This window comes from Helianthus annuus, chromosome 9 (genome assembly GCF_002127325.2).
Source record: "Helianthus annuus cultivar XRQ/B chromosome 9, HanXRQr2.0-SUNRISE, whole genome shotgun sequence".
NCBI lineage: Eukaryota > Viridiplantae > Streptophyta > Magnoliopsida > Asterales > Asteraceae > Helianthus > Helianthus annuus.
Genome location: NC_035441.2, coordinates 183024120 through 183050708, shown reverse-complemented (window position 1 = coordinate 183050708; position 26589 = coordinate 183024120). Strand labels below are relative to the sequence as shown.

Here is a 26589-nt window from a genome sequence, read left to right as displayed (position 1 = left end):
GTGGATCAAGTTAATGCAGGTTGAAAGGTAAATGTTTAAGCTAATGAAGAAGGTTTTTTGTGTACTCGAAATGAGGACTATATTATGCTAGTTATGTTATGTTTACTTTTGTTTTGGACATGTAATCAGTGGTTATGATGTTATGTTTACTTTTGTTATGGACATGTAGTAAGTGGTTAACCTTAAAGACATTTAGTTATATATCATGAAAAAAAACCATATTTTGGAATCTAAGTAATGTTGGTATCATCTATAAAAGGTTGTTGATTAATATGTGTATGTATATATATTAACATAATAAGTTATTGTTGTTTATATGTGAATCGGTTACTTTATATAATTTGAAAGTAATTAGTTTGTCGGACGGAGAAATATGGATCCTTGGAATAAAAGTTCATGTCCCAATATTATTACCAGAAATAACTATTGATTCAATAATACATAAGAATGTGAATATACTTTAATGCGTAAATACTTCGTTATAAGTTTCTTCGCATATAATAAAAAATGATACAAATAACGTGAAGAAAAAAAAATGACAAAAATAAAAAAGTTACAATCCATTGAATATCTCTTTATATACAACATTGGTTGTTTTATTTGTAGGCCTGCCATCATTGTCAAGTATTAGTAACTTGATTCCATCTCGTCTTGTAACCCTGGATAAAGCTACGTACAATTGACCACGTGTGAAAACTGGTTGTCTTAGGTACAACCCAACCTTAGATAGCGACTGTCCCTGGCTTTTGTTAATCGTCATTGCAAAACATACAGTTATTGGAAATTGCCTCCTTTGAAATGCAAAAGGAATCTTTTTGTCCGAAGGTACCAAATTCATTCTAGGTATGAATGTCCGAGAACCAATATTACCACCAGAATTATCTCAGCTTCAATAACACGACTGTAAAGTTTTGTGACCTTTAACCTTGTACCGTTACACAAACCATTTCGTTGGTCAATATTTCGCAACAACATTACTGGAACACCAACTTTAAGCACTAACCTATGATTTGGTAAACCAGACACTTTGAGACCATTGAGCACATCGGGGGAGTATATTTTTTGCTGATCAACATTGCCATCTTCAGTAGGGCATAGACTGTCAGAACTAAGATACTCTTTTTCTTCACCAGGGAATACTGCCAACAATCTGTCGTTAATCTCGTAAACAACCTCATTCTTAGGCGCAAGTATAGCTCGTGTACTAAAGTAATTACGATCATTGTAATTCTCCAAAATTGATGGATAAACAAAATCAATCAGGCTAGAAATTGGATCAGATATGTTATCAATTAAAAGCTCAGGTGGTATTTCAATTATTGCTTCTCCATCATTGGAACCACCAACATTTCCCTCACCAACGTCCAACAACCATTTTGCAAAATTACTGATCTCTTCAACTTCAGATGATGGTCTTCCAACAGTTAACCTCATGTTTCTAGATAACGTCAACAACTTACACTTACTCCACAAATAAGAAGAACATAATGAGGCATTCACAATTTCTTGACGTCCACCGTTTGGAACAACACGTAGTATTTGCCGAAAATCACCACCAAATACAATTACCTTTCCTCCAAATGAAACATCAGACCTGGATGGATTAGATATATTGAAAATGTCATGCATAGTTCTATCCAAAGCCTCAAATGCATGTTTATGAACCATAGGAGCTTCATCCCATATAATGAGTTTGGTCTGCTGTAGTAATTTAGCTACATCATCCTCTGGTTTTATATGACAAACGGAATCCTCATTAAGATTCAAAGGTATATGAAACCTAGAATGAGCCGTTCTTCCTCCCTCCAACAGCAATGATGCAATTCCGCTAGATGCAACGTTTAATACAATCTCACCTTTTGACCTAATTGCAGCAGACAATGTTTTCCATAAAAAAGTTTTACCGGTCCCGCCATAACCGTAAACAAAAAATACTCCTCCATTGTCTCCATGAACTGCGTTCATAATTTCTTCATATACTGCACGTTGTTCATCCGTTAACAAATTCACCTGACCTTGATAAACATTTTGTAACTCTGTTCTGTCATAAGCAAGCTCTTCGTTAATCAATCGGCAGCGAAAGTTATCTAAAGATGAAGTATCCGGGTAAGGCATTGATAAAAATCTCCGAAGCGATGAATTATTCCGAGTTAAAAACTTCTCGATTTCGCATAAAACATAGTTCTTTAGTTGCTCATCAGGAATTGATAAACCTGTGAAAAATCAAAACCACATATAAATTTAATGGTAATTTTTTTGTAACTGTCACAAAAACATAATATGAAATTTATAATTTTACCTGAAACACGATGATACTTTGAGAATCTGTACAGAAAATCATCTGTCATATACTTCCATGTGCTTTCCCAGACAACTTCAGGTCTAGATAATGTGCTTGACAGTAGCATGGTGGCGAATAAATTGCGAATATAACCTGCACTACCTGATATATTTGCTTCTTTGATGGCCTCAATGTACTCCGAGTCGTCATCCAACAAACCAAGCGTATAGCAAACATCTCTAAAAGTATCGTACACTCGACCATTAACTGTTTTAATATCATCAAACGATGTTGGTCCTTTAACTTTGTTAAGAAGAATTCTTAAATAGTACGCTTCACCGGTAGAAGGAGAAACGGAATGAATTCTTCCAATTGTTTTTCCTTTTATTCTTGGAACCCATATACGCTTGTCAAGCTTCCACACATAAAAACGCGGAAACTGTACATATGTTAGGGTACGTGCAACATGGTCGTTAGGATCTTGATTACGTTGCATCCAAGCTAAAAACATTGATGAGTTCACAGATGGTTTGTTTAGCACTTGATTAATATCTTCATCAGGACCGAAACAAACTGTTTGTTGTCCAGGAAGATGGAAAGGAAGACGCATAACAGAAGGACTCCTATAATTAACTTCATTAGAAAAAATCCTCCAAGAGGCTTCACACGCAGATATATACCTACAGTCATAATACTCTTTAATTTCATCATTTTCTGCTTGCTCGTTTTCATTATTGCTCGGAACCACAGCAACTGTTGCTCTATCAGGACCTTTATTAATATACTTGAACAAATACTTTATTGACGCCGCTTGGTTGCACCATTCAACGTTTATATGCGCCTGATATCTTTTCAAAAGCTTTTTGTTATAAGGTACAACACTTCTGTTGTCTAACTGAATTTTATTTTTTAAAACGAAGGAACCGTCATCTCTTCTTCTGTATAAGGGAAATCCGTTAGAATCCAAGGTTGAGTGATCTTGAAATTTCTTGGGAAAACCTTTTGAACATTTTCTATCAACCATACATGGAGAGCTCATTCTAGCATTACCACATGGACCGTGAATCATATGGTCTTTCACAAGCGTATATAGTTCCGGGTCTTGGTTTAAATCAGGGATTTCTGCACAAATAAACTGATCAACATGGTCTACAGTTGGAAGTTTGTAATGATTCTCCATGAATAAGCACATATGCGCATGAGGCAATCCTCGCTTCTGAAACTCAATAGTGTAAACAACTACAAAAAAAAAATAAAAACCTTGTAATTATAATTAAGGTTATTTTTAAAAAGTAAATTTATAAACATACCAGCAGAAGCTTTTCCAAACAAATCACGGTCTTTCAAATCTTTACAAATTGAATCCAGCTTAATTTTAAAAATTCGAGATAAAATATCTGGCCTATCCTCCGGATTAAGATTTGTGTCCTTAAGAAACCTTTGAACCTCCGGCCATTTGGGATTGCAGGTAATGGTTATAAAAAAGTCTGGATAACCATACCATTTACAAATTGCCATTGCGTCAAGATAGTTTTGCATCATATATCGTGACCCGCCTGTAAAGGAAGATGGAAGGAAAATACGTTTTCCAACCTTAGACAAATCTTGTTGGCCGTTATATCTTAGTTTCCGGATATTCTCATATGTATCAGACCTGAGATCTTGTTGCTGAAATCTTATAAAGTTAAGTCGCTCGCTCTCAATCATCGTATAAGCATCAACCAAAAACTGTTGGAATAACCGTCGGGAATTTAGAATCAATGAAAACTGGTTACTACGATCTTGTACACGATACGCAAAAAACTCTCTCATTGTACAATTCGGACGTTTCTTGTTAGTAACATCAATGACACCCCTATGTGGTATGTCAATTCTGTAACCGTCGTCTCCATATGGGAACAAAATAGGATACTGAAGTGCAAGATAGGAAGGATGCAATTCACTTATTCTTTTTAATGAACCTGTTTGTGTCTCGACAACGATATCTCTTTTCTCAAGTGCGTTATCGATATCTCCAACAATAAGAGCAGCAACCTCTGAGGAAGTAGGTAAGTTATAAGTCCGACCATCTTGTTCTCTTTTGCCAATTAGGCGAAGCTTTAAAGTGGTATTAGGATTTTGTTGGAAGTAATCTCTAACCATCCTATAAATTTTCACAAGCACATTTTCGGCATCAAACATTGCTTTGATTTGTTGTATCAGCTTATTATCAGTTTCATCTGAAGTGGATGATGAGGAAACATTGTCTGAAGACCTGTTTCATCAAATTGAAATATTAAGTAAATATATACTTAAAATAAATGTTATTAATAAAATTAGTTCATGAATGGTACCTAAAAACTGATTGCCTGTTTGCCAACTCATTTTCAGTATCGTATATGTATAACTGACAAAATTTAGGCTTCCCTCCGTTTGGTGGCACAAGACTACCAATAGAATGATAATTTTCACCACTAATTCTGTAGCAAAAAGGAGCATTACCAGTATTCACGGTTTGGTCAACCTTACCACCCATTGAGGTAAACGCGAACATAGAATTGTAACGTCGAATGTTCTTCAAAAAGTGCTTGCTTTCATTGTCATTGGACATGAATAGACTTTTATAATAAGGTGTCGCGGTTTTGTAATCCGGTAAGACAACTTTGGCATAACCACAACATAACATATGACATATTTTGCCACCCTCTTTTCTTCCGCTTCCTTTCTCTGCGTCCCATAACTTTGCATAACAAACTTCACAAGTAATAACTTGATCACCGTGATCCAAATAATCTGTTCAAACATACAACATTATTATAGTTATATATACAACATTCATTAAAATAATAAGATATACGTATTTAAGACTTAGTAATTTTACAATATGTAGCACTACTTATCAACAAACCTAACCTGTAGAAACACCTTTATAAGGATCTCGTTCTACGGTTTCGTCTGTGGTCAAGTCGATCATTGGTATAGGAGACGAAATACGTGCTTTGGATACCAACTTACGTTTCCCAGATGATAGCCTTTGCAAATTACGGTTCAATGATGATGTGCAGGTGGTTGATGTGATGCCAGTTGAAATATTATTCCCAATATCGTTTTTTCTCGTTGTACGATTGCTGGTGCTACAAATAATGTTACATGCTACAATTGACAAAAAGCATATTAAAAATATAGATGCAAAACAATAAGAACATATTCCCATATATATAAACATTAAAATAAAGAAATACTTACTTGTTACAATACTTGAAGGACTTGGATTAACATTATTAGTCACCTCAGGAGTGGATTCAAAATTGTGAAAACCAATTCTGTTGACTATGTTATCAGATGTAACACACGGAGTGGAAGTTGAATTAATATTAGTGGAATCAATATTGAGGGATGACAATGTAGTTCCCACATTTGATTTCTTATTATCCAAGTATAATTTTCTTAATTTTCTTCTATGAGATGCCTCGTCTCGAGTAACAATTGGGAGGACAGCTATTATAAAATCGTAGACAAATTGAAAAAATTATAATGAACAAACAATAACAAATCAAAATAGTTAGTTGTAGATAAGGAAAAAATAATTTTCATTTTGTTAAAAAAATATATACTTAAAATAATACCATTCGTTATGCTTGATAAATGTCTTCTGCCTCGTCGAACTTTAAAAAGACAAAAAAAAAAAATGGAAGAATTAATAAAAAATTCTAGCGTAATAGTGAGCTAAGTAAGTAGGTCTAAAATAATATAAATGGACAATGAAATAATTAGTGCTATACCGTTAACAATGTCGGAGGATGTGTTTTCATTCCGGTGAACTGCGGATAAAAAAAATATACATCTCTATCTATATAATCAAATAACTAAGAAGGTAAAAAAACCGTAAAACTTTAAATAACTTACCATGCTGAGTGTTTTCTTTATCAATGTCATTGTATACGGAGACAATTTTTGGTCGTTTAGGCATTGCTATGAATTTAGAAAAAGAATTGTTAAATTACATAGTTGGTATGTTGGAACACATGTTAAGTAATATTTAATCAATAATCAATAAAGATTCATATAAACAATTTAACAAAACAATAAGGTGTTAATTGTGTACAATGGTCTATATTTTATACGGAGTGTTAAATCATAAAATTTATGTATTATATATGTATAAATATATTAATATAAAGATACATTATAATGACAGCGCACAACTTAAATGAATTATACTGTGCGAAAACAAATATTGTGAAAACAAAAATACATACAGATTCAAATAAAATGCTAAATGATTAAATAACATTAGATAAAAATACAAACTGAACAAACTAACCGAGTTGAAAGGTTGAATACCGAGGATGAAATAATCAAGGGAAAATGAGTGTTTTGATCAATTCTTATTGAATCATCCGATAAGAAATGAAAGGGGGATATAGAAACCACAAATTGGAAGAAGTCTATAATAATATATAGAGATAGAATATAAAAAATATGGAAATATATTTATGTAATACGTTAATTTTAGAAGTTTTTAAATTGTTATATATGTTTCCATAAATGAATTTGCTTACCTTATATTAAATTTTTTTTTAGGAAATTGAGATTTATAACATCTTTACAAATAAATAAAAGATATGAACTGTGTAAATATGAAGATTGTAACTACTTACTATAATAGACATATAAAACACTAACAAAATCTAAAAACTATTACAAAATAAGTGACATTAGTATCATTACAAAAGATCTAAATAAAGTCAACCATGGGAAAGGACGCAAATTTTTCATGTTCATAACCACAACCGAAAAAATTAATCTATTCAAAAGACTAACAAACAACTAACCAAACCATAGCTGTTTTAAACACACTTTATAGCAGTCTTCATTAGATTGAAGTTAAACCGTTCAACACAATCTTCCTCTGTGAAGTTACATATGTGAAGTGCAACATGTGTCCAAACTGCAACTGGTTATCATCCATAAATTTCCTCCATCCATCAACAGCGTAACGTAACGTACCACTGTTTAACTCTATCTTTGTGTCATAAACTTCAACATCACCATTCAAGTTCTGGACAGATATAAGTTGCAATCTTTCAGACAGGCCGGCTCTATTAACAACCTCAACCGGAAGCCGCTAAATGCGTTGAAAATAACAAAAAACTATAAGTAAATATAAACAATTATAAAATTTTTAATTGTTGATCAGGTATAAAAGAAAAAGTACCAGCCTATATTCAGCTTTACGGCTAAAGTCGAAATATTCTGGATCAATGCAGATACGGGAAACTTTGTTTGCATTCCTTGAAACCTTCTTTGGATGCTACCCATTTTTAACAACAGTTAAGCATTTCTTTGCCTTTGATAAGGAAAATAATGTACAATACAAACGGATATTAGTACACTTAAAATAAAATACATAAATTATTTAATACCTTGACAGTTTGATCAGATGTTGTATAACGTTTTCGGCCTCTGCATTGTTTGTTGAAATTGTCAACTGTGACGGATCGGTCGACAGAAAGTTTACCTTTTCCCTTTCCTTTGAGCTGTTGTGAAATAATAGAGTTAGCACATGAAATATTTTACATCTTATATGTTTTTTAAATTTAAACCAAAAATTTGTCAGCAACAAATTACATATACAAAATGTACTAATTTTGAAGGAAAAAAAAAGGAAAAAATACATCCAAGACTCACCTTCTAATTGATCTAATCAAGTTGGAGGTTATTTTTCAGACATAATAAAGTTGTTAAATTAATTGTACATTGTCATGTTTATTTAATTAATACTTGAATTGTAAACCAAAGAAATAAATAATGAAGTTCCAACAACTCGAATACAACTATTATGATGATTGAAACTATCCCATGGTATTACTAATAAGGCAAATTGATTAAACTATGTGTTTGTACAAACAAACAAACAAAAAAACTATAAAAGTAATAATATAGATGCAACCATTGGTTTATTATCAGTACTAATGTTCGTATTGGTTAATTGTAGGTTGAATTCAAAAAATTTAGTTATAATAGGCAATTGTCATAATAAATAAATTAATATAACAATATAATAGAGAGTGTAAACTTACATCTTGTGTTGTCGTGAAATGTAAACCATCACCTACTTTCAACGTCTCTTTAACATGAACATTCTTTGGTGTACTTGTCGGGACTGTTCCTGATGGACTTTTAACAGATGTGGGCTGGTTATCATCTACCTCTATGTCCTGAAAAAATCATATTAAAAAAAAGATTGAAAGAAAAATAAAAATGGATACAAAATATAATACCTAATAGATTCGAACCTTAAAAAGCGCTTTATCGTAATCGGCCCTAGAGATCTGAATTACATCATCATCATCATCATCATCAGATTCAACCTTCTTGCTCAACCTTATCTCAACCTCGTCTCGATACACCGTTAAATCAAACATAACATCATTAAGTTTTTCAAAAACCAATAAATCATCTTCCTGAACGCCAAGATCGTTGCAAAGTTGAGTCCAACCTTGTGAGAATACATAGTTTGAATTAACCTTAGTTGTTGACACCGTCCACGGAGAACCCTTATAATTAACTTCATATGAGCCAGCCATTACATCGTCCCCAAAACATTGTTGAACAAATGAATCTTCAATGATCTACATAATATGAAACATAACAAATTGAATGTTGACTATGTACGGTAGATTATAAAAAGTGAAATACATGTTAAATATAAAGTTTAAGGAAAATTAATTGAGATTACGTACCGTAAAACCCAATCTTAGATGACGATTAATCGTGAAATAAGATTGCTCACAGGCGCCATTAACAAAAGATGAAAGATAGAGACCAAAATGGTTCATGGGACGAAATGTCAGGAGACAATCCTTCTGAAGTTTGAGATCTGAAACAACTGTTTCCCAGCCGTCAGTTAAGACTGGCATACGTTTTAATCGTTCAACATTACGATCCAAATTTTCCCACTTGAGTGATATATACGCATCTTCCTATCGGCCCAATCCTCTCCGTAGAATTGAGTAACAAAGCTGATAGGTACATCCTGTATATATATTAATATTAATATTAACTATATTTAGTATTATAAGTTTCAAAGAACAAAATTATAAATTATATTACTCTAAAAGCGGAATTATAGATTACATAAAGAATACTTACTATACTCAATGAGGATGGGTTTAGAAGATACTTTACAAATGAAGTATACATTTTGAAACCTGCAACAATAAATTATTTTCAAATTCTAGTACTTTACCAAACACTAATATATCTATCTTAACAAATATATACATACCACTGATTGGACTACAAAAAATGACGACTAAAATAATAAAAAACCCAAAGTTATATGCTTAACAAATTAAAATTTTATATGAATATACATACAATATTATAAATAAATTTAATGCATCAGCAATTTAAAGTTTTAATACCAGTATCTAAAAAATTTTAAGTAAATTATTAAATACAGATTCATCAACAAACGTTTATGAAAAAACTAGGATCGGTATATAAACAACTTTTGAACATAGCATAACAAAACTAAACTACAACACTATTTTTCAAACAATTAAAGACTCAAATCTTACAAAAATCAACAATATTAATGGTTAAGTTTAGAAGTACATCAATGTAGTGGTCTAAAATCAAATATATAAACGATTAAAAGTAAAGTTTATGACTGATCACAGGAACATAAATGTTGTTACCTTTAAGTGAAGATTAGAAGCCCTAGTTTCGGTTGCCGGAAACCTAAAAGATGGATGATTCCGGCGATAATCCGATGATACGTTCCGGTCGCCGATTTGCGTTCTCCTAGGGATGATAAGAATGATAAGAAGGATGATTTGATGGTAGAGTATGGTAAGGACAAAGTCCTTATTTAGAACCGCCATAATGAAATTTACATATACATCCCCTATAGTTTGATTTCTGACAAAAATAAAATGGATTTAAACATAAATTACCACAACAACCTTTTATGTTCCACTAAGGGTTAAAATACTGTTACCATGTATTTGTTAACCATACAATGAAGAGGGTCAGTTGAAATCAGCTAAGTAATTGTGGTAATTCGTTGGTAAAATATGTATATAAAAATAATACTATAAACAATATATATTTTATTCTAATTAATATATATATTTAGAAATAATTTATGGTAACTGTATATTAAAAATGGATAATGTATTAACTACATTCCTTAAATACATTACATTACATGTATAATTAAATTGAATTCAAATATCAACCAATAATTAAATTTTACGTTTTATTTACATAAAATAACAAATAATATTAAAATTTTATATAATAAAAAAATATGGATATCTAAGTGTCCCATATTAACGAATTATCATATTCGGAACTAAATTTTAAGTAAGATTCATTATTTAAAGCACGGATTATTTTTTTTTATTATTTAAGTAACGTAAAAAGTTGTTATCTTATTACTGTGTAATTTTTTCTAAATACTGATTAATAAATACGTAAATATTAAATGATACGTTCTTAAAATGAGTTATGTTACACAAAATGATATTAGCTCTTATATTTTAAATAAAAATATCAATACTCAAACGATATAATATTAAAATGTTAGTTACCAAAAAGAATAATGATGTCATATGTATAAGAAACAAAAAGTGGGATTAGAAAAATAAATTAGCAAAATAACAATTGATATTCAAAACAAACAACTAAACAATAAGACAACCATGTTCATAAAAATCAACCACACAGTTAAAACCATTGTCAAAATAAAAAAAAATAGCAAAATACTTAAGAAAAAACAGCCGATGAAATCAAATGTTCGAATTATAGGTGACTACTTTTCTTTCTTTGGAATTAGAAGAACTGCATCCACACCACCATCTTTACGCGACTTCGACGAAGACTGCGAAGATACATCATCCACGTCATACACGGTATCCAAATTGCGCTTCAAGTCACGCTCGCTGCTCGTATCAAAGTCAGCATCCTTCTGATCAAACGATGTTGTAAAGCCAACTTTAAACACATTTGAGCAAGGGGTTACATCGTCTCCCGTTTGGGATATAGAATCCTAGTAAAATAAAATAAATAAATAGGTATGAGTTATAAACATACATTTAACATATAATGAGTTAAAGTTGAATCATAGATAAGGTAAAGGATACTAAACCTTAACAGGCAAATCATCATTACGATTTGAATCGGATGGTTCGACATTGACGGCTTCCTCATCAATAGGCTGATTTTTTAAATTTTTTTAAGTTAAAAACATATATGATATTAATTAGTAGTTAAACATTGTTGGAAAATTGTAATAATAGTATAAAGGTGAATTGGAATAAATTTACCTGAATAGTGTCAAAATGTTTATCAAGCTCGGACAAAACAACCGGGTTATCAGTCATCTTCGAGACTGAGTATCCATCAGACTTCTTGGTGATGTTAAAAGAAGAAACATCAATCTTGAAGGCAAACTTCATATTGAGTAATGAATTTAGCTCCTTTGGAAAGCTTCCTTCGTTTGCTAACTGTTGAAAAATAAAATATAATTAATATTTTTAAAATAAACACAATTATGATAAAATGAATTATTTACTACATACTTCAATGTTGTTGTCTAAAAGCTGATTAGCATTAACCTTCAAAAGCTTTGTCACCTCACGCTCAAACAATGTTAGACTCACAATACCAGTGCAATCTTGGACACGTATATAAAGCCTAATTCTGCAAACAAATATAAATGAGATTTACTTATTTTGACAAACAAAACTTAACATGGATAATATTTACCGTGGAATTGATGAAACGGTCCTTGTATTACAAATATCAGTCTTGCATTCCAAGACAGTAACCTCTTCAAAACCATCAGTACCATCATGCTTTTCTTTAACAACAGTAACGGTTGAAACCTTTTTGTTGCAGTTTGTGCACGCGTTGTAAAACCACTCATTATTCGATGCAAAACTCTTGATAGTGCCAACAATCACAACAAACCTCGTCTGTGTTTAAGATATATATAAAGTATACAAAAATGGATGGTGTAAAACATATAAAAACTATCTGTTATCCGTGTTACCGTATCTATTGAGCTTAACGACCCAATGGGAAAAAAAGTGAGGTCAGAAAGGAACTCTTCAGTGGCAGACTTCACAACAGAAGAACTTAGGCCAGAATAACTGGAAGACATTTCGGGAGAAAGTTTCTCGATAAATCTAGTAAAAAAATAAAATTTAATAATTTAGACTCACAGAAATGCATAGGAAATTTAAAAAAACTTATTAGGATAGTGAACCTTTGTTTAAACTCAGCAACCTCATCAATATCACTGTTAATTAAGACTCGGGTGACAGTATACAAATTTGAAACAGACAAATGCCCTGAACAGATGTATACATTTATTTTAATTAATGTAAACAATTATTCAAAATGTAACCATAAAGAAAAAAACACAATATATTTGAAATAATACGATACCTCCCCAGAATCTGTATTTCCCAAACTGAATGATCACGACGACATTTTTTTCACCTCGATTGCTGCTCTCATATGTAGATCCCAAAACGTATCCGGATCACAGTGGTTGGTTGTTTTAGTCCAAAACACCTATTGATTAAGTGTTTGAACTATGACTAGTCAAGAAATATCAAGAATGAAGATGAAGGTGAAGCTAATGGATTGAGGAATACAACTAGTGTTGTATTGAATCCAAACAGAATGATATAACAATAAACAACCTTGGAAATCAGATCAAAGCTCAATAAGAATGTAAACAACACTTGATTCCACCAAGAGCCAAAAGCTTGAATGTGTTACAATGCTTGGGGTATTTATACTAGCATCCTGACTAACCAGCAAATTTATAAATTTGCTGGAATCTTAACTACACTAGGTCAGGAATATTACTTCTAGATAATTACAAAACAACCCCTAAACATTCAAAAGGCATACAAACTACAACTAAACTAATCCAGTACAAGTACCAACGATCTCACATGCTCTAACAATATCCCCCCTAGATCGTTGCGTGCTTGTCTTCTCATTCTTCCGTGGTGACCACTGGATCTTCTGTTGTAACCACTGGATCTTCTGTAGTTTGTTTTTCTGGCTCGATTGGATTTTCTTCTACAACGATCGTTTCTGGTGGTGCGACAATCTCCGTTGGTGCTACCGGAGGTTCCTGATTAATAACGGCTTCACTTGATTTTAGGTCCTCCTTAGTGGCCTCATATGTGGATGAGGCCGGAGGTGTTGGTGTGGCTTGAGAGTCGGTGGTGGTTGGATCTGCAGTTGCAGTAGCACTTCCTTCCACTGTTGTCTCATGTTTCTTTTTCTTTCGAGCTTCTCTCTTTTTCTGCTCTTTCTCTTTTCGCTTCTCTATTTTGTCTACCATGTCGAGCATCTCCCTTTTTAATCTCCAGGCACGTTCAACTGCTCGCTGAAACAGTGCTGCCTCTTCAAGATTTGCATTTCCAGCTCCGACATTGATACGACTCGCATTCAGCATGGTGAGATCAGACAGCCCGAACTGAAACACGTCCATAGGATCCAGTATTCGAATATCAACATTGTCGTTCGACCTTATTACAGCTTCACCGGTTTGACTATCGTAGAACCATTTCTTGAAATCCTTAAGTGCCACAGGGATTTCTTCCGGAAGCTTGACTCTGGTGACTACTTTAGCAGGGTTAATAACCCACGTCACCTTTCCCTTGCCTGTTACTGGATCGAAAGAAGTTTTGGACACTCGGCGTCTTGGGCGCTGTGGGGCATGATTCGGGAAGTTCTTGTCGCATTCGCTTGTAATTAGACGTTCAAAGTCTCTTCCGATGCCTCTGTCACCATGGTTGAGCAAATTCAGACGCCCAAGCTCTCTTAAATCCCACCTTGGGAGCGAGAAAAGATCAAATCCTGTTGCGAAATATTGTATCACACCACCCCGTCTCTTTACTACAAACATGCCCCTGAGGTTATCATACATCCAGCTAATTATTTTCTCAGTTTCCTCAGATTTAACGACCTTTATCACTTGATGAAGATCAGGAAGCTTTTCTCGTTCTTTTCTGAACCACTCGGGATGTTCAGGAGCAAATGTCTTGCCGTCTTCTTGCTCATATAAGACCTCGTCTTCTAGCCCCCACTCAACAAAGGTTGGTGGCATGATTTCTAGCCCCCAATAAAGCGGAAGTTCTTTAATAGTTCTTTTAACCCCGTCATGTGTCTTGAGCATCCGCTGTCGACGTGCCAGATGTATTCCATGAGCATTCGAAGCCATTTCTGGAGCTTATTCTGATATATACAAATATACAAATATACAGATTAGTTTGATTTAGGAACCCAAATCTGTTTCATTTCAAATCTATCGTGGTTTTGACCCACTTTGACCTCTTTTTGTTTCCAAAGATACGCAGTTGAATCAACCAGATTTTTAACAGATTTCTTAAGATAATTTAGTTGCTGCGTGACGTTTGTAATAAAATCATGTTCTGGTTTAGGAAACTTTTTGGTTTTACAATGTTTCGCTGTATGTCCTAAATGACCACAGCGAAAACATCTTTTATGTCTGGGTCTTTTGGTGTGAGAAGATGATGTATGTGATGAGAATCTTGAGCTTTTTGCTTTCTTCATTTTCTTGTCCACTCTGCTTTCATCTTCGGGAAATTCTTCATCACTGTCTGAATCGAGTGAGCTTTCAGACGTGTTGTCCTTGCTTGAATTTTGTTCTTCACTTGCTTCACAACTTGAACATTCGAAGCTTTCATCACTTGTTGCTTGATCTTCAGTTGAGATTTCTGAATGCGAACTTTCTGATGTCTGTTCGTCTTCTGTGGTAATGGCGCTTGATTCTACATTATCTTGATCTTCAGTAGCTTTCTTTTCTGATTCTGTCATACCTGTTCTGGAAGGAATAAATTCGGGAATTTCCTTTGTAAGGAATTTTCCAAAGCTATTTCTTTTTAATTCTGGCACAAATACAGGAGATTCACAAGCAACATTATCATCACGACACGCATAATTCAAACCATGACATTCAGACACATAAGGTTCATGATCACGGGTCTCAAATGTAGGCACATGGCCCTTACAGTCATCCACAGATTTAGTTTTAGGCACTTGGCCATTACAGTCATCCATCCTACTTAAACTATTACATTCATCCTTAACATTGTTTTTAGAACAATTCCAGACGAACCAGTTAACGGTGGAATAACTGTCGCCTGAATAACCAATTCCTATTTTTGACCCTCCGCAGTCTCCATCATCATCGCACACATCTTCTTTACACTCAATGGAATCTGCATTGCTTTTAGAACAGTTAGCAGTTGTCCCATTTTCATAAAATTCATTTTGTTCAACTGAGGCCTTTTCATTTATGAGATCATTTTCGGGATGAGGAGTAGGCATAGGCACGTAGTTTTTGCTGTGAGGCGGAAAGAAAAGTTTTCTTTCATTTCCGTGCCTATCCTTATAACCAATCCCGTCTTTCACAAACGTTGGTCGTTGGCAATTTTTGATGTCAGTAAAGGCCTTTTGACTGACATTCCATTTATCTATTATAATCTGGAGTTTGTTCTTTTCATTTAACGCTTTTTCTAACCTTTCAGTAAGATCATTTATGATAAAATCTTTTCTAAACACAAATTCTTTAAGAGTTTGCATTTCAGCCAAAGTTGAGTTCAACTTTCTCTGATATGCAGCTTTATTTTGTTTAAGCTCATTATTAATTTTTAAAGCTTTGTCCTTTTGCCTTTCAAACTCCAGATTTAGGAATTTATAATGTGCCACGACATCAACGCATGCTTCGGAGCATAACTTCTCCTTGAAACTAAGTGGAATACTATTTACCAAGTCTTTGTCAGCCTTCTCTTTTGATGCATCTGCTTTCATGGCTGTAGCTTGAACTTTATCCTTTCCTTTCTCAGCATCTTTTTCAGCTTTATCACCAGACTCCACTGAAGGCAGAATACCTTTCAATCCCTGGTCAGCATCATTGTTTCCAGTTGGGATTCCCGTTGTCTGCTTCTCAAAGTGCTTTGCAGATGATTCACTAGAGATTTTGGCCATCAGTGCTTTGTTGACTTGTTCCTTAGCTTCAGTGATCTCTTCGCTCCAGTCATAGTCTTCAACAACCAAAGCCTTTGGCGTGCTGGGAGAAGCGTTGCTTTTGTTCTCTTCGGCAGTGATCTGTTTAGCAGCAGGAGTAGCTTCACTGTTTCCCTCTTTCAACATCGGACAGTCACGCTTGAAGTGTCCAAGATTCTTACAGTTGTAGCACCTCAGCTTAGACTTGTCAAAACCAGCTTTTCCAAGACCTAATCGCTTGCCTGTCTTGTCTTGAAACTTCTTCAATCTCAGAGTGATCATGGCCATTTGCCATTTCAGATCCATTTCTTCCATATCATCTGGATCAACCTGATACATGTCTTCGGCAGTAAACATCTCCTTCTTCAATTCCCCAGACATTAGGGCTTCATAGCTGCTTAGGAAAGTGTTGAAGAGTGCCACATTCTCGGTTGAAACTTTCAGTGCTTGAGTATCGACAGTGATCGTTTTCTCAACAAGTTGTGGGGCTTTAGATGCGCTTGCGGAAGCATTTGCATAAATTAGATCAGAAGCTTGTGGAGTAATGCCCCCTGAAGCGAGAAACGCTACATTCTTCAGTCCTGCTGAAGGTTGAGTTGCTTTAGGTTGATATCCAGCAGTGTTCATCTCTCTCTTGTTTACGTCCATTTCAAATGCCCTTAGAGTGTTGATCAGATCTGACAGAGTAACAGGATTAGGATTGTTGAGGAATTCCTTCTTGATCAATACACTGCAGGCTCCATTCCTTGGGGAGCGAGTCAAGCAATTTCTTTATTGCAGCACGATTGGTTACAGGATTTCCAGCTTTCTTCATTTTGGTCATCATGTTTAGGAAGCGGCTAATGTGATCAGACAGGCTCTCTCCACGGACTCCGCAAAACATGTCGTATTGCTTTTGCACCATATCTCTCTTGCTTTCGATCAGTTCTTCATTTCCCTCATAGTACTCGATCAATGCATTCCAGAGTGCATTAGCAGTTCGGTGTTCTTCAAACATGTTGCAGTCGTTTGTTGATAAAGCCATGGTTAGAGCGGCGTGTGCACGACGATCACGTTGAATGAGGGCCTTGTCTTCGTCAGTGAAGGTGGTAGCATCGTTGTTAGGAACCACCGTATCTCCTCTAACTACCGTAGGAACGTGAGGTCCGGCCGTAACAGAGAGCCACAGATTGTAATCCGTGTACTCGAAGAACGATTGAATGCGAGTTTTCCAAGTGCTAAAATCTTCCGCTCCTTTCAACTTTGGTGGGCGAGTTGTGGTTCCAGTTTCAAGTTCCGCTTGAGCGATTGGACTTAGTTGATTTAGCGACATTTTTCTTTGTTTTTGACAAACGTGTGCTGAAACAGGCTTAAATTCGCTGACAAATCTTTAATTTCGCCGGCGAACGATGTTGACTGATGATCTCCGCTAACTTGTTCGCTATCTTCGCTGACACGATGTTGGATCCTGCACGAACACCAATTTATCTTCGCTGACAAATCAAACACCAAACGAAGTTAGGTTATAATTGCCGGAAACCGTGATAGGAACGCTGTGATTCGCTAGCACGGTTCTCGAAGTCGCCTTCGATAAATTCGCTAATGGGTCAAATGATACTGTTTCGCTGATGATCAGCAAATTTGCTCGAACGTTAGTCGGCTAATTTGCTGATTATGCGACGGAACACTCAGCGATTCAGACAATCTTCGCTATGTTCGCTACGTTCAAAATATATATTCGCTGTATTCAAAATTATCTTCGTTGTATTCAAAATTATCTTCGCTGTATTCAAAAACTCATCGCTGCATTCAAGTTATCTTCGCTAACCAGAGGGTTTATCACGAACTAAAACCCTCTAATCATTCAAAAACAGCCCAAAAACCATGTTTTGATGCACCAAAATGACCAAAATGACTCCTTAACCAAGTATTAACAACAACCTATCAATTAAACACACCAAATCAATCCATTTTAAGCCCAAAAATTTGAAAAACCTTGAAACTTTGAAAAACCTTCAAAACAATGAAAAATCTTAACAAGAACACAACAACCAAGAGCACAAAGGCTCTGATACCAAATTGTAGATCCCAAAACGTATCCGGATCACAGTGGTTGGTTGTTTTAGTCCAAAACACCTATTGATTAAGTGTTTGAACTATGACTAGTCAAGAAATATCAAGAATGAAGATGAAGGTGAAGCTAATGGATTGAGGAATACAACTAGTGTTGTATTGAATCCAAACAGAATGATATAACAATAAACAACCTTGGAAATCAGATCAAAGCTCAATAAGAATGTAAACAACACTTGATTCCACCAAGAGCCAAAAGCTTGAATGTGTTACAATGCTTGGGGTATTTATACTAGCATCCTGACTAACCAGCAAATTTATAAATTTGCTGGAATCTTAACTACACTAGGTCAGGAATATTACTTCTAGATAATTACAAAACAACCCCTAAACATTCAAAAGGCATACAAACTACAACTAAACTAATCCAGTACAAGTACCAACGATCTCACATGCTCTAACATCATACTCCATTATTTGATCCGCATAACCGTCCCAAAGTGTCACAAAGATCTGCTTATTGCTGAACATTATTGAAATCAATACAAACAAAGTAGCAGTTCAGAATACATAATATAAAAAAATATATTAAAGAATAAAAGTGAAGAAAAAATAAATAAATACTTCAAGTCTTCAAGCATAAAGGTGACTTTCTTCTGGTTTTGTCCATTATTAGTTTCCGTGTCTATCTCGAAGGGAAAACTTTTGACCACAAAACCAATTACATCTGTGGATAAAAATTAAATAGTGTCAACAAAATAAAAAATGTGTTATGTTTAGTTATATAGTTTTAATTGTATATCATACCAATTGGACTTTTAAAAAACTTGTTGTCAACTGTTGGATCCTCCACAACTGAATCAAACGGAGTAAAATCAAAACCCCATTCAGAACCAATAGCCTCGTGGCATTCCTCAACAACGGTGTTGTTATTAAGGTTAATCTTCAAACCACCTTTAGCGTACTTGACCTTCTGACGATTCTCACCCAATGAAGGATTTCTAATCGTCAAACAACGCTTTTCTTCCAAAAGATGTTGATATCCAGATGCGTTTTTAGCCAAGACAAAAGCTTGCATTTTTGTTCCCTGACAAACAACAACATTATGTTAGACAAATAATACGTACTTTGACAATTAACAGTATATAAACTTAAATTATAACATACGTATATGAACACTTACCTCACTGTCCATGACTATCATATCATAACAATACACTTTTCTAGCGTTATTGAAATCAGCTCTTGTCCACAAACGAACAATGCGTATTCTTATGGTATAGTTATCAACATTGAGGTCCAAATTATTCAACAATGTGATTGCACCTTCTTCCATTTCTGCATAAAATTCAAAGTAAAGATTAGAAAAAAAACACTATATACTAACACATTGTAATAAATTATAAATCAATATCGTATAGAACTGTCAATGGTATTCTTACCAAAGATTATGAAAAATGATAGAGAAAATGCTGAGTAGATAAGACTGATTAAAATGTGAAATGTTTAAAGAATATTTATAATAGGTAGGCAAAGTTAATTAAGTAAACATTGTATAGTATAAAAATTTAAAATATCGAACACAATCAATTATAATATACGATGAAAATGGAAATATGTAATATGAAGGTATTTTCTAAAAATATAGTCAATCAATCTAAATGTCCAAAAATATGGTATATGTCATAAAAAATTAGAAAATGAAATGTAACTAACCAACTTAGTATACGGATTGTCAATATTAAATTCCTTCATAACCTTTAATTGAATTTGAAACTATGGAACATTCTACAACTTTAGCAGTTTTAAACTCAGCATTGAACTATGACATATCACACATTGACGAACATATCCATATAATGGCCATAACTACGTATACTAAATTTGTATATTTTTTTGGCTTATTATAGATTTGTAAACGATTACACTGGATAAAAAACACATGGGGCATATTAACAATTTCAATAGTTATTAATTTGAAATTGCAAGGAACGGAGGGAATTTTGATGATTAGTAAATTTCGAAATAATGAAAACATTTATAAATATGCAACCTACTATGTCGTACCTGACTTTCTGCAATTATTATATATAATAAAAAAACTATTCTGGAAGGTTTATAAAATGTTTATAATGTAACAAATTAGTGTAATATGCTGAAAATATAATACTAAGTTCATAATACTTTTTCATATATGCAAAGTTAGTTTATATATTGTTTTTTTTACATATTTAGTTGTAAACAATAATCAGCAATGTTATACTGAATATATAAGAAATAGATTGAAAGATATATAAAAACTTGAAATTAAAGTCCAAAACCAATGTTATAACCAAAAAAACTTGAAAGGCCAAAAACATGCCATAATTGTCATATATCTAATTACTACGGTTAACGTAAGGTACAACCCTCTCAATAGTCAGGACCTGCTCATTTTCATCAAAAGAAAAGTGAACCTGGTCACGGACCTTAATTTGAGCGGCTTTCATGAACTTCTTCCAAGAGGTTAAAGCGTATCGATAACCACGACCATTGGTTCTTCTTTCACGTCTGGTACCGTTAGTAATCTGCAGTGGCGGGTCCAGATGCAAAAATTTTATGGTCAAATCTTTTAACCCTTCATGAAGCTTAGCCATGCGTGAAACATGATCAGGAATTCTCTGTATTTAAATAAAATTAATAAAAAATATTAATACTCATTAAATAAAATAAAATAACATAAAACTTATGTGTTTTATCAGTTTTGAAGATGATATCAAAACTTACAAAATAATCTTCACCAGCCGTACGAACAAACCGAGTAACACCACCATGTATTTGTTCTTCAACTTCATTATCAACATCTATATGTGCAACCTCAATCTGCAAATTAATATATAAAAAATGAATTACATTCTGATATGTATAATACATAGAAGTAAGTACATATATTTAATTTACCTCATGAAAATCTAAGTTAGGATATGTGATTTCAACACCGTTTTTTCCAAAGACTTTCAAATAGAAAAAATGTCCAAAACCTTTGGTGAATAAGAAATAACAACCAACCTCCAACTGAAACATACTAATAATTACATCCATACCAGCGGAAAAACCGACTTTGCCGTCATTAGTTACAATGGAAACGTTAAACGTTTGGTTGTCGATCATCACAGTAGAGGTTACATCATTTGACGAAAAATCGTAAATTTTGGGCAAAATACATTCAGGGATGAGCTGTAGGATGAAAAAAAAAAGGTTAGTATCTATAAATTTATAAATTATAATTAAATACATTAGGAAAAATAAAATCACATTTGTCTTACATAAAAATTGCATGATGGAGGTAGCATATATGTCCAGAAAGACCCACGACTAACACCATTCTGATAAGTTGTTAACTTAAAGGTAGCATGATCTAAAGGATTAAATACTACCAAACATCCCTGAGATAGACCCAAGTGTTCAACAACATTGGACCATCCATGAAAAAAAAAATAATTTCCCTTTAGACGCGCTTAAAAAAACATTAAAGTCACGACCATCTTCAATGTGTATCATAACATTAGTAGGGCCTTTGTCAACACCCCATAGTTTGGAGGCCGCATCATCCGGAATGGACTAATAATATAATGAAATGGAAAATGAATTATAAATATTTTCAATTGATTTAAACAATAGAATAATAATATTATGTTTTTAAAAATATGAAAAAACAGATAACACAAATAACTAAAGTAATATTTTTTCCTATACCAGAATAAGTTGGTCTGCTCGATTCATTACCCTACAGAACCAGGGTCCTCTGTAAGTGAATTACATAATAGAATGTTAAGAAAATATAACACGATAAGGGGATTGTTAGAAACTATAAAAAATATACACATAATACCTTGATGAACGTTCACCCATACTAAATACCTGCAAAAAAACAGGATACAAAAAAAAAAAAGACATCAGATCTAATATATTTCAATAAAAATAATTAACAAACAAAGGATTAATGAATAAGTTGAAGAATGAGTTGTATAACATCAAAATAACCATAATAAGAAAATTAAAAAATTGTCTAAATAGTTAATTAATAAAAATATAAATCTCATAACAATAGATAATATAATTTTCGTTTCAATCAGTTGAATCAGTATTTGTATAACACATGTATTTAGCAAAATTCTAAATAGTGATTAGGGTTTATGATATCGATACCACTTGAAATATTAATTACACAGTTAAATAGAACATAAAAACCAAATAACTATAATTGTGGTTATATATAATGAAAATTCTAAATAGTGATTATTGTTTATGATATCGATACCACTTGAAATATCAATTACACAGTTAAATAGAACATAAAAACCAAATAACTATAATTGTGGTTATATATAATAAAAAATACAAATGTCAAACAGAGGTGCAATATACTTACCGATGCTTGTATTTGGATGTCTGATGATGAACAAAAAAAAGGGAACGCTTCTCAAGTGAACGATTGAAACATTATATTAAAAACAATTTTTGTATATATGGAGTACAAATGGAAACGGTTCCAAAATTACCTAAAAAAAATTAAAGTTTATTCATTCAAAAGGCAACTTTCCATATATAATGAAAATAGGGCGGTTAAGGAATTGATATAATATAGAGGAAATCTGTGATGAGAAAAAGAAACAATCTGTCGATGAAGCAATCAGTCAGAGAGATTCGAAGGAACTTTTTTTAGGAGTCGTTGACATTGCCGAGGAGTGTAAGAAAATTATATAACTTAACATTTTCTGAGACTCCTTGGCAACATCAACGACGCCTCAATGTTCCAAGCAAAAGACTTTCCCTGATTTTTTTATACAACTGAACGTTTCTTCTTAACAAAACAGGTTTGAACGCGAAATATAACTTACTGAATATGTCACAGGGATATTATAATACAATACGTTAATAAAAAAACATATACCTTAATGAAGAAGGGACAGGCATACTATAAACCTACAAAAACAGGTTTGAATGTTAATTATCAAAAAGCAACAGTAAGGTTAATTATCAAAAAGCAACAGATCTTCGTAGGAAATCAGATACAGACTAAAATTAAAAGAAAAAAGAACAAAAAATCAACAATACCTTAAAATCTTAATCACCAAGGATAGTCGAGCAATTCTTCATCACCATTCGCATATAAAACCCGCAATGAAACAAAAAAAAAATCAAAGTCTATAAAAAAAAATAAGTCTGCAACTAACTTATTTCCATAAATCATATGCCAAACAGAAATTATGTAAATGTTTCACTTTTTAAAAACTCAAAAATTCATGATATGGGTCTGGTCAATCGGAGCAGTAGTTCAGGTGGAATTTCAAAAATTCATGATAATATTCACAAAGAATTTAAACAATCTTCCCTAATTTTAATTATCAACAAACAAACTCATGTGAATATTCCCCAAATTTCTAACCATCAACAATCAACCAGAAAAGTACAAACTACCAAAATGAGCAAAAAAAAAACCTTCCAACACAAACAAACTAAAATCACCAAAATGTACATACCCTCTTATAATAAAGGGACACCAAAAGTTGCATTGAGTTAATTGTGCTCTTTCAACCGAAAAGCCCTAATTGCATTCCGACGAACACAAACAATAATCAACAAACAATGTTAATCAAATCAAACCAAATAGCATTACACTCCAACCATTTGAAATTAAAGAAAAAATGTTGAAGAAAACAAACCTGACGGAGGTTCATTGTAGGGTTGAAGAGGGATAATGGATCTGAATTGTTTATTGTTCGTCTTCTTGGAGATGATTCATACCATCGGAATCATACCATCTCAGATGTAAGAAATCATAATACAACAAAGGATTAACACAGAATCAAAAAGCAGGTTTGAATGTTAATTATCAAAAAGCAACAGTAAGGTTAATTATAAAAAATCAACAGATCTTCGTAGGAAATCAGATACAGACTAAAATTAAAAGAAAAAAGAACAAAAAATCAACAAATCAAAAAGATCCTCTATTAAAAACAATATATTCAAAGAATTTATGGTGCATACAACACAGAATCAATCAAAATTAAATGTTTTTTTGACCATGAAATTGTGAAATGAGGTTAACATTTTAGAGAGTTGAATAAATGTAACATAAAATTCAATATAAAAAACAAACAGATATATGGAATATGAATAAACAACAAATTTCAATAAAAAATAAACATTTTTTTACCATGAAATTGTGATATCAGCTTAACATTTTAGGGATTTGAATAAATCTAGCATCAAATTCAATAACAATAACATACAGATCTGGAATATGAATAAACAACAAATTTCAATAAAAATATCACATTTTTTTACCATGAAATTGTGATATCAGCTTATCATTCTAGGGATTTTAATAAATCTAACATCAAATTCAATAACAATAACATACAGATCTGGAATATGAATAAACATCAAATTTAATAACAACATAATAATGTTACTAAATATTACAAACAGATCTGGAATTAGAATCGGACTTAGGGTTTCATACAAATAACAATACAAAATTTATTCAAAAAATTATCAAAAAACGGAAGAGATAAACCGAGTCAGGGATATGAGTAAACACAAAAATGTATAACAAAAACAAAAAGAATATAATCATAAAGAACAAATCTATAATGACAATCGGATCTAGGGTTTGTTGTACAGAATAACACTTTTTCAGATCCAAAATAAAATTCCGACAAAAAAAAAAAAAAAAGAAGGATTAAACTAAGAAATAAACAATCTAAACTTACAATTTTTCGTAATGGATCAAAGAAAAATTTCAGGATTCGACTGAAGATGATGAACTTGAAAAGGAAGAAGTATATGTTGAAGATAAGGCGGTGGTAACAAAGATAATTGAAGAGAGAGAGCGGTGAAGGTAACTGAGTATTTAATAGCATTGAACAAAATGAAGGAATATGGAAGAAAAGGAGAATGGCGCCCAAATTCTCAATTATCTGGCCTAAGAGAGCTGCCACATCATGGTCAAATAGTCAACCTTTATTTTGCTTTAGTATAATAGATAGATGTCTACTGGATTTGCTGAAAATCCTCCGTGGCTGGTGGTTAGAGAGTACGACGAAGAGAAAGACAAGGCGGCGGTGGAGGCGTTTGAGAGCCGCTGTGACTTCCAGCAGGCGGGAAAGCCTTCGTTAGTCACCAATCTCTTAGGTGACCCTCTTTGTCGCGTGCGCCATTTCCCCCCTCCATGTCATGCTGGTACCCCTGCCTCATAGTTTTCTTAATAATTTGATGTTGCAAGAGTAATCTGACACATACATACATACATGCAGGTTGCTGAGCATGTGGAGAAGAGTGAAATAGTAGGAGGAATATGTTGAGATTCAGTGGTGTCAATTTTACTTTTTATCAAAACGGGTTTGACATATTTTATTAACTAAATATATAATTAATAAAAACGTAGCGGAATAAATATAAATAATCAACACCAGAAGTGAACCGAACAGGATCATGGTTACAAACATGCAAATACGATACATAAAATAATTAATCTACCGATGAGAAAAATTATACCTTGTGGTTAATAATTAACCGTGTGAGACACCAAGGTACAACGAACGGGTGCTAGACACGAACACGAACCGAGTGGCGGCGGCTTTGACTTGACCAATCGTCACAATGCAAAGAAAAGAAAATAGGGCAGCACTTAAAAAGTGGTGGCCCTATTTCTTGTTTTGATGCCAACTTCTGTTTTGTGATTTTCTCACAAAATTGACTTCCTTTGTTTTGTGATGTGTTACGGCAGAAGACTAGGCCACAAAGGAAAAAATTAACACAAAATATATATAGTAATATATTTAGGTTAACATCATATCCCTAATTACTCTTAGGCCCCAAAGCCCAATATAATAAGTCCAAGCCCAGACACGATACGAAGCCCGAAAAACAAAGTTTAATTAAATAAGTAATTAAACGTTATATTATTTATAACCCGTATAAATAATAAATCCCGTTTCTCGTGGATATATATAATTATTCTAGATAATTATATATTGAGTTCCGTTAATTGTTCGTGATCACCAGTTAACCAAGTTAAGTGGGCTTAATGTTCGTTGCCCAAGGTGTAACTCTTACGGGTCATAGCTCGGTCAGCAGCGTTGACTTATCGAACCCGTACATATAAATCCAACAATCTCCCACTTGGACGGTCTTCGATAAAATCCTCAACGCAGACAGTC

The 26589-nt window shown here is 33.2% G+C and overlaps 4 protein-coding genes across 4 annotated transcripts in view; all 4 read right to left on the bottom strand.

Moving 5' to 3' along the window:
- The window catches only part of LOC110880031 (magnesium transporter MRS2-1), an 88384-nt gene that overhangs the window by 50578 nt on the left and 11217 nt on the right, over positions 1-26589 (bottom strand). The gene's annotated exons all lie outside the window — the stretch shown is intronic.
- Positions 835-10152, bottom strand: LOC110943631. The gene is made up of 15 exons (XM_035977160.1): positions 9967-10152; positions 9239-9299; positions 9007-9176; positions 8560-8895; positions 8344-8481; positions 7687-7800; positions 7479-7574; positions 7154-7388; positions 6167-6232; positions 5507-5758; positions 5174-5413; positions 4630-5053; positions 3592-4535; positions 2300-3520; positions 835-2213 (listed from the first exon to the last, which is right to left on the bottom strand). Exons 1-15 carry the CDS (start codon positions 10150-10152, stop codon positions 835-837), a joined length of 5862 nt encoding a protein of 1953 aa, XP_035833053.1.
- Positions 11085-12567, bottom strand: LOC110875085. Its single transcript, XM_022123321.2, has 7 exons — positions 12563-12567; positions 12327-12462; positions 12041-12249; positions 11854-11974; positions 11599-11778; positions 11421-11489; positions 11085-11321 (listed from the first exon to the last, which is right to left on the bottom strand). Exons 1-7 carry the CDS (start codon positions 12565-12567, stop codon positions 11085-11087), a joined length of 957 nt encoding a protein of 318 aa, XP_021979013.2.
- LOC118482271 lies at positions 15229-17045 on the bottom strand. Its single transcript, XM_035977969.1, has 2 exons — positions 16094-17045; positions 15229-15543 (listed from the first exon to the last, which is right to left on the bottom strand). Exons 1-2 carry the CDS (start codon positions 16976-16978, stop codon positions 15481-15483), a joined length of 948 nt encoding a protein of 315 aa, XP_035833862.1. The 5' UTR covers positions 16979-17045; the 3' UTR covers positions 15229-15480.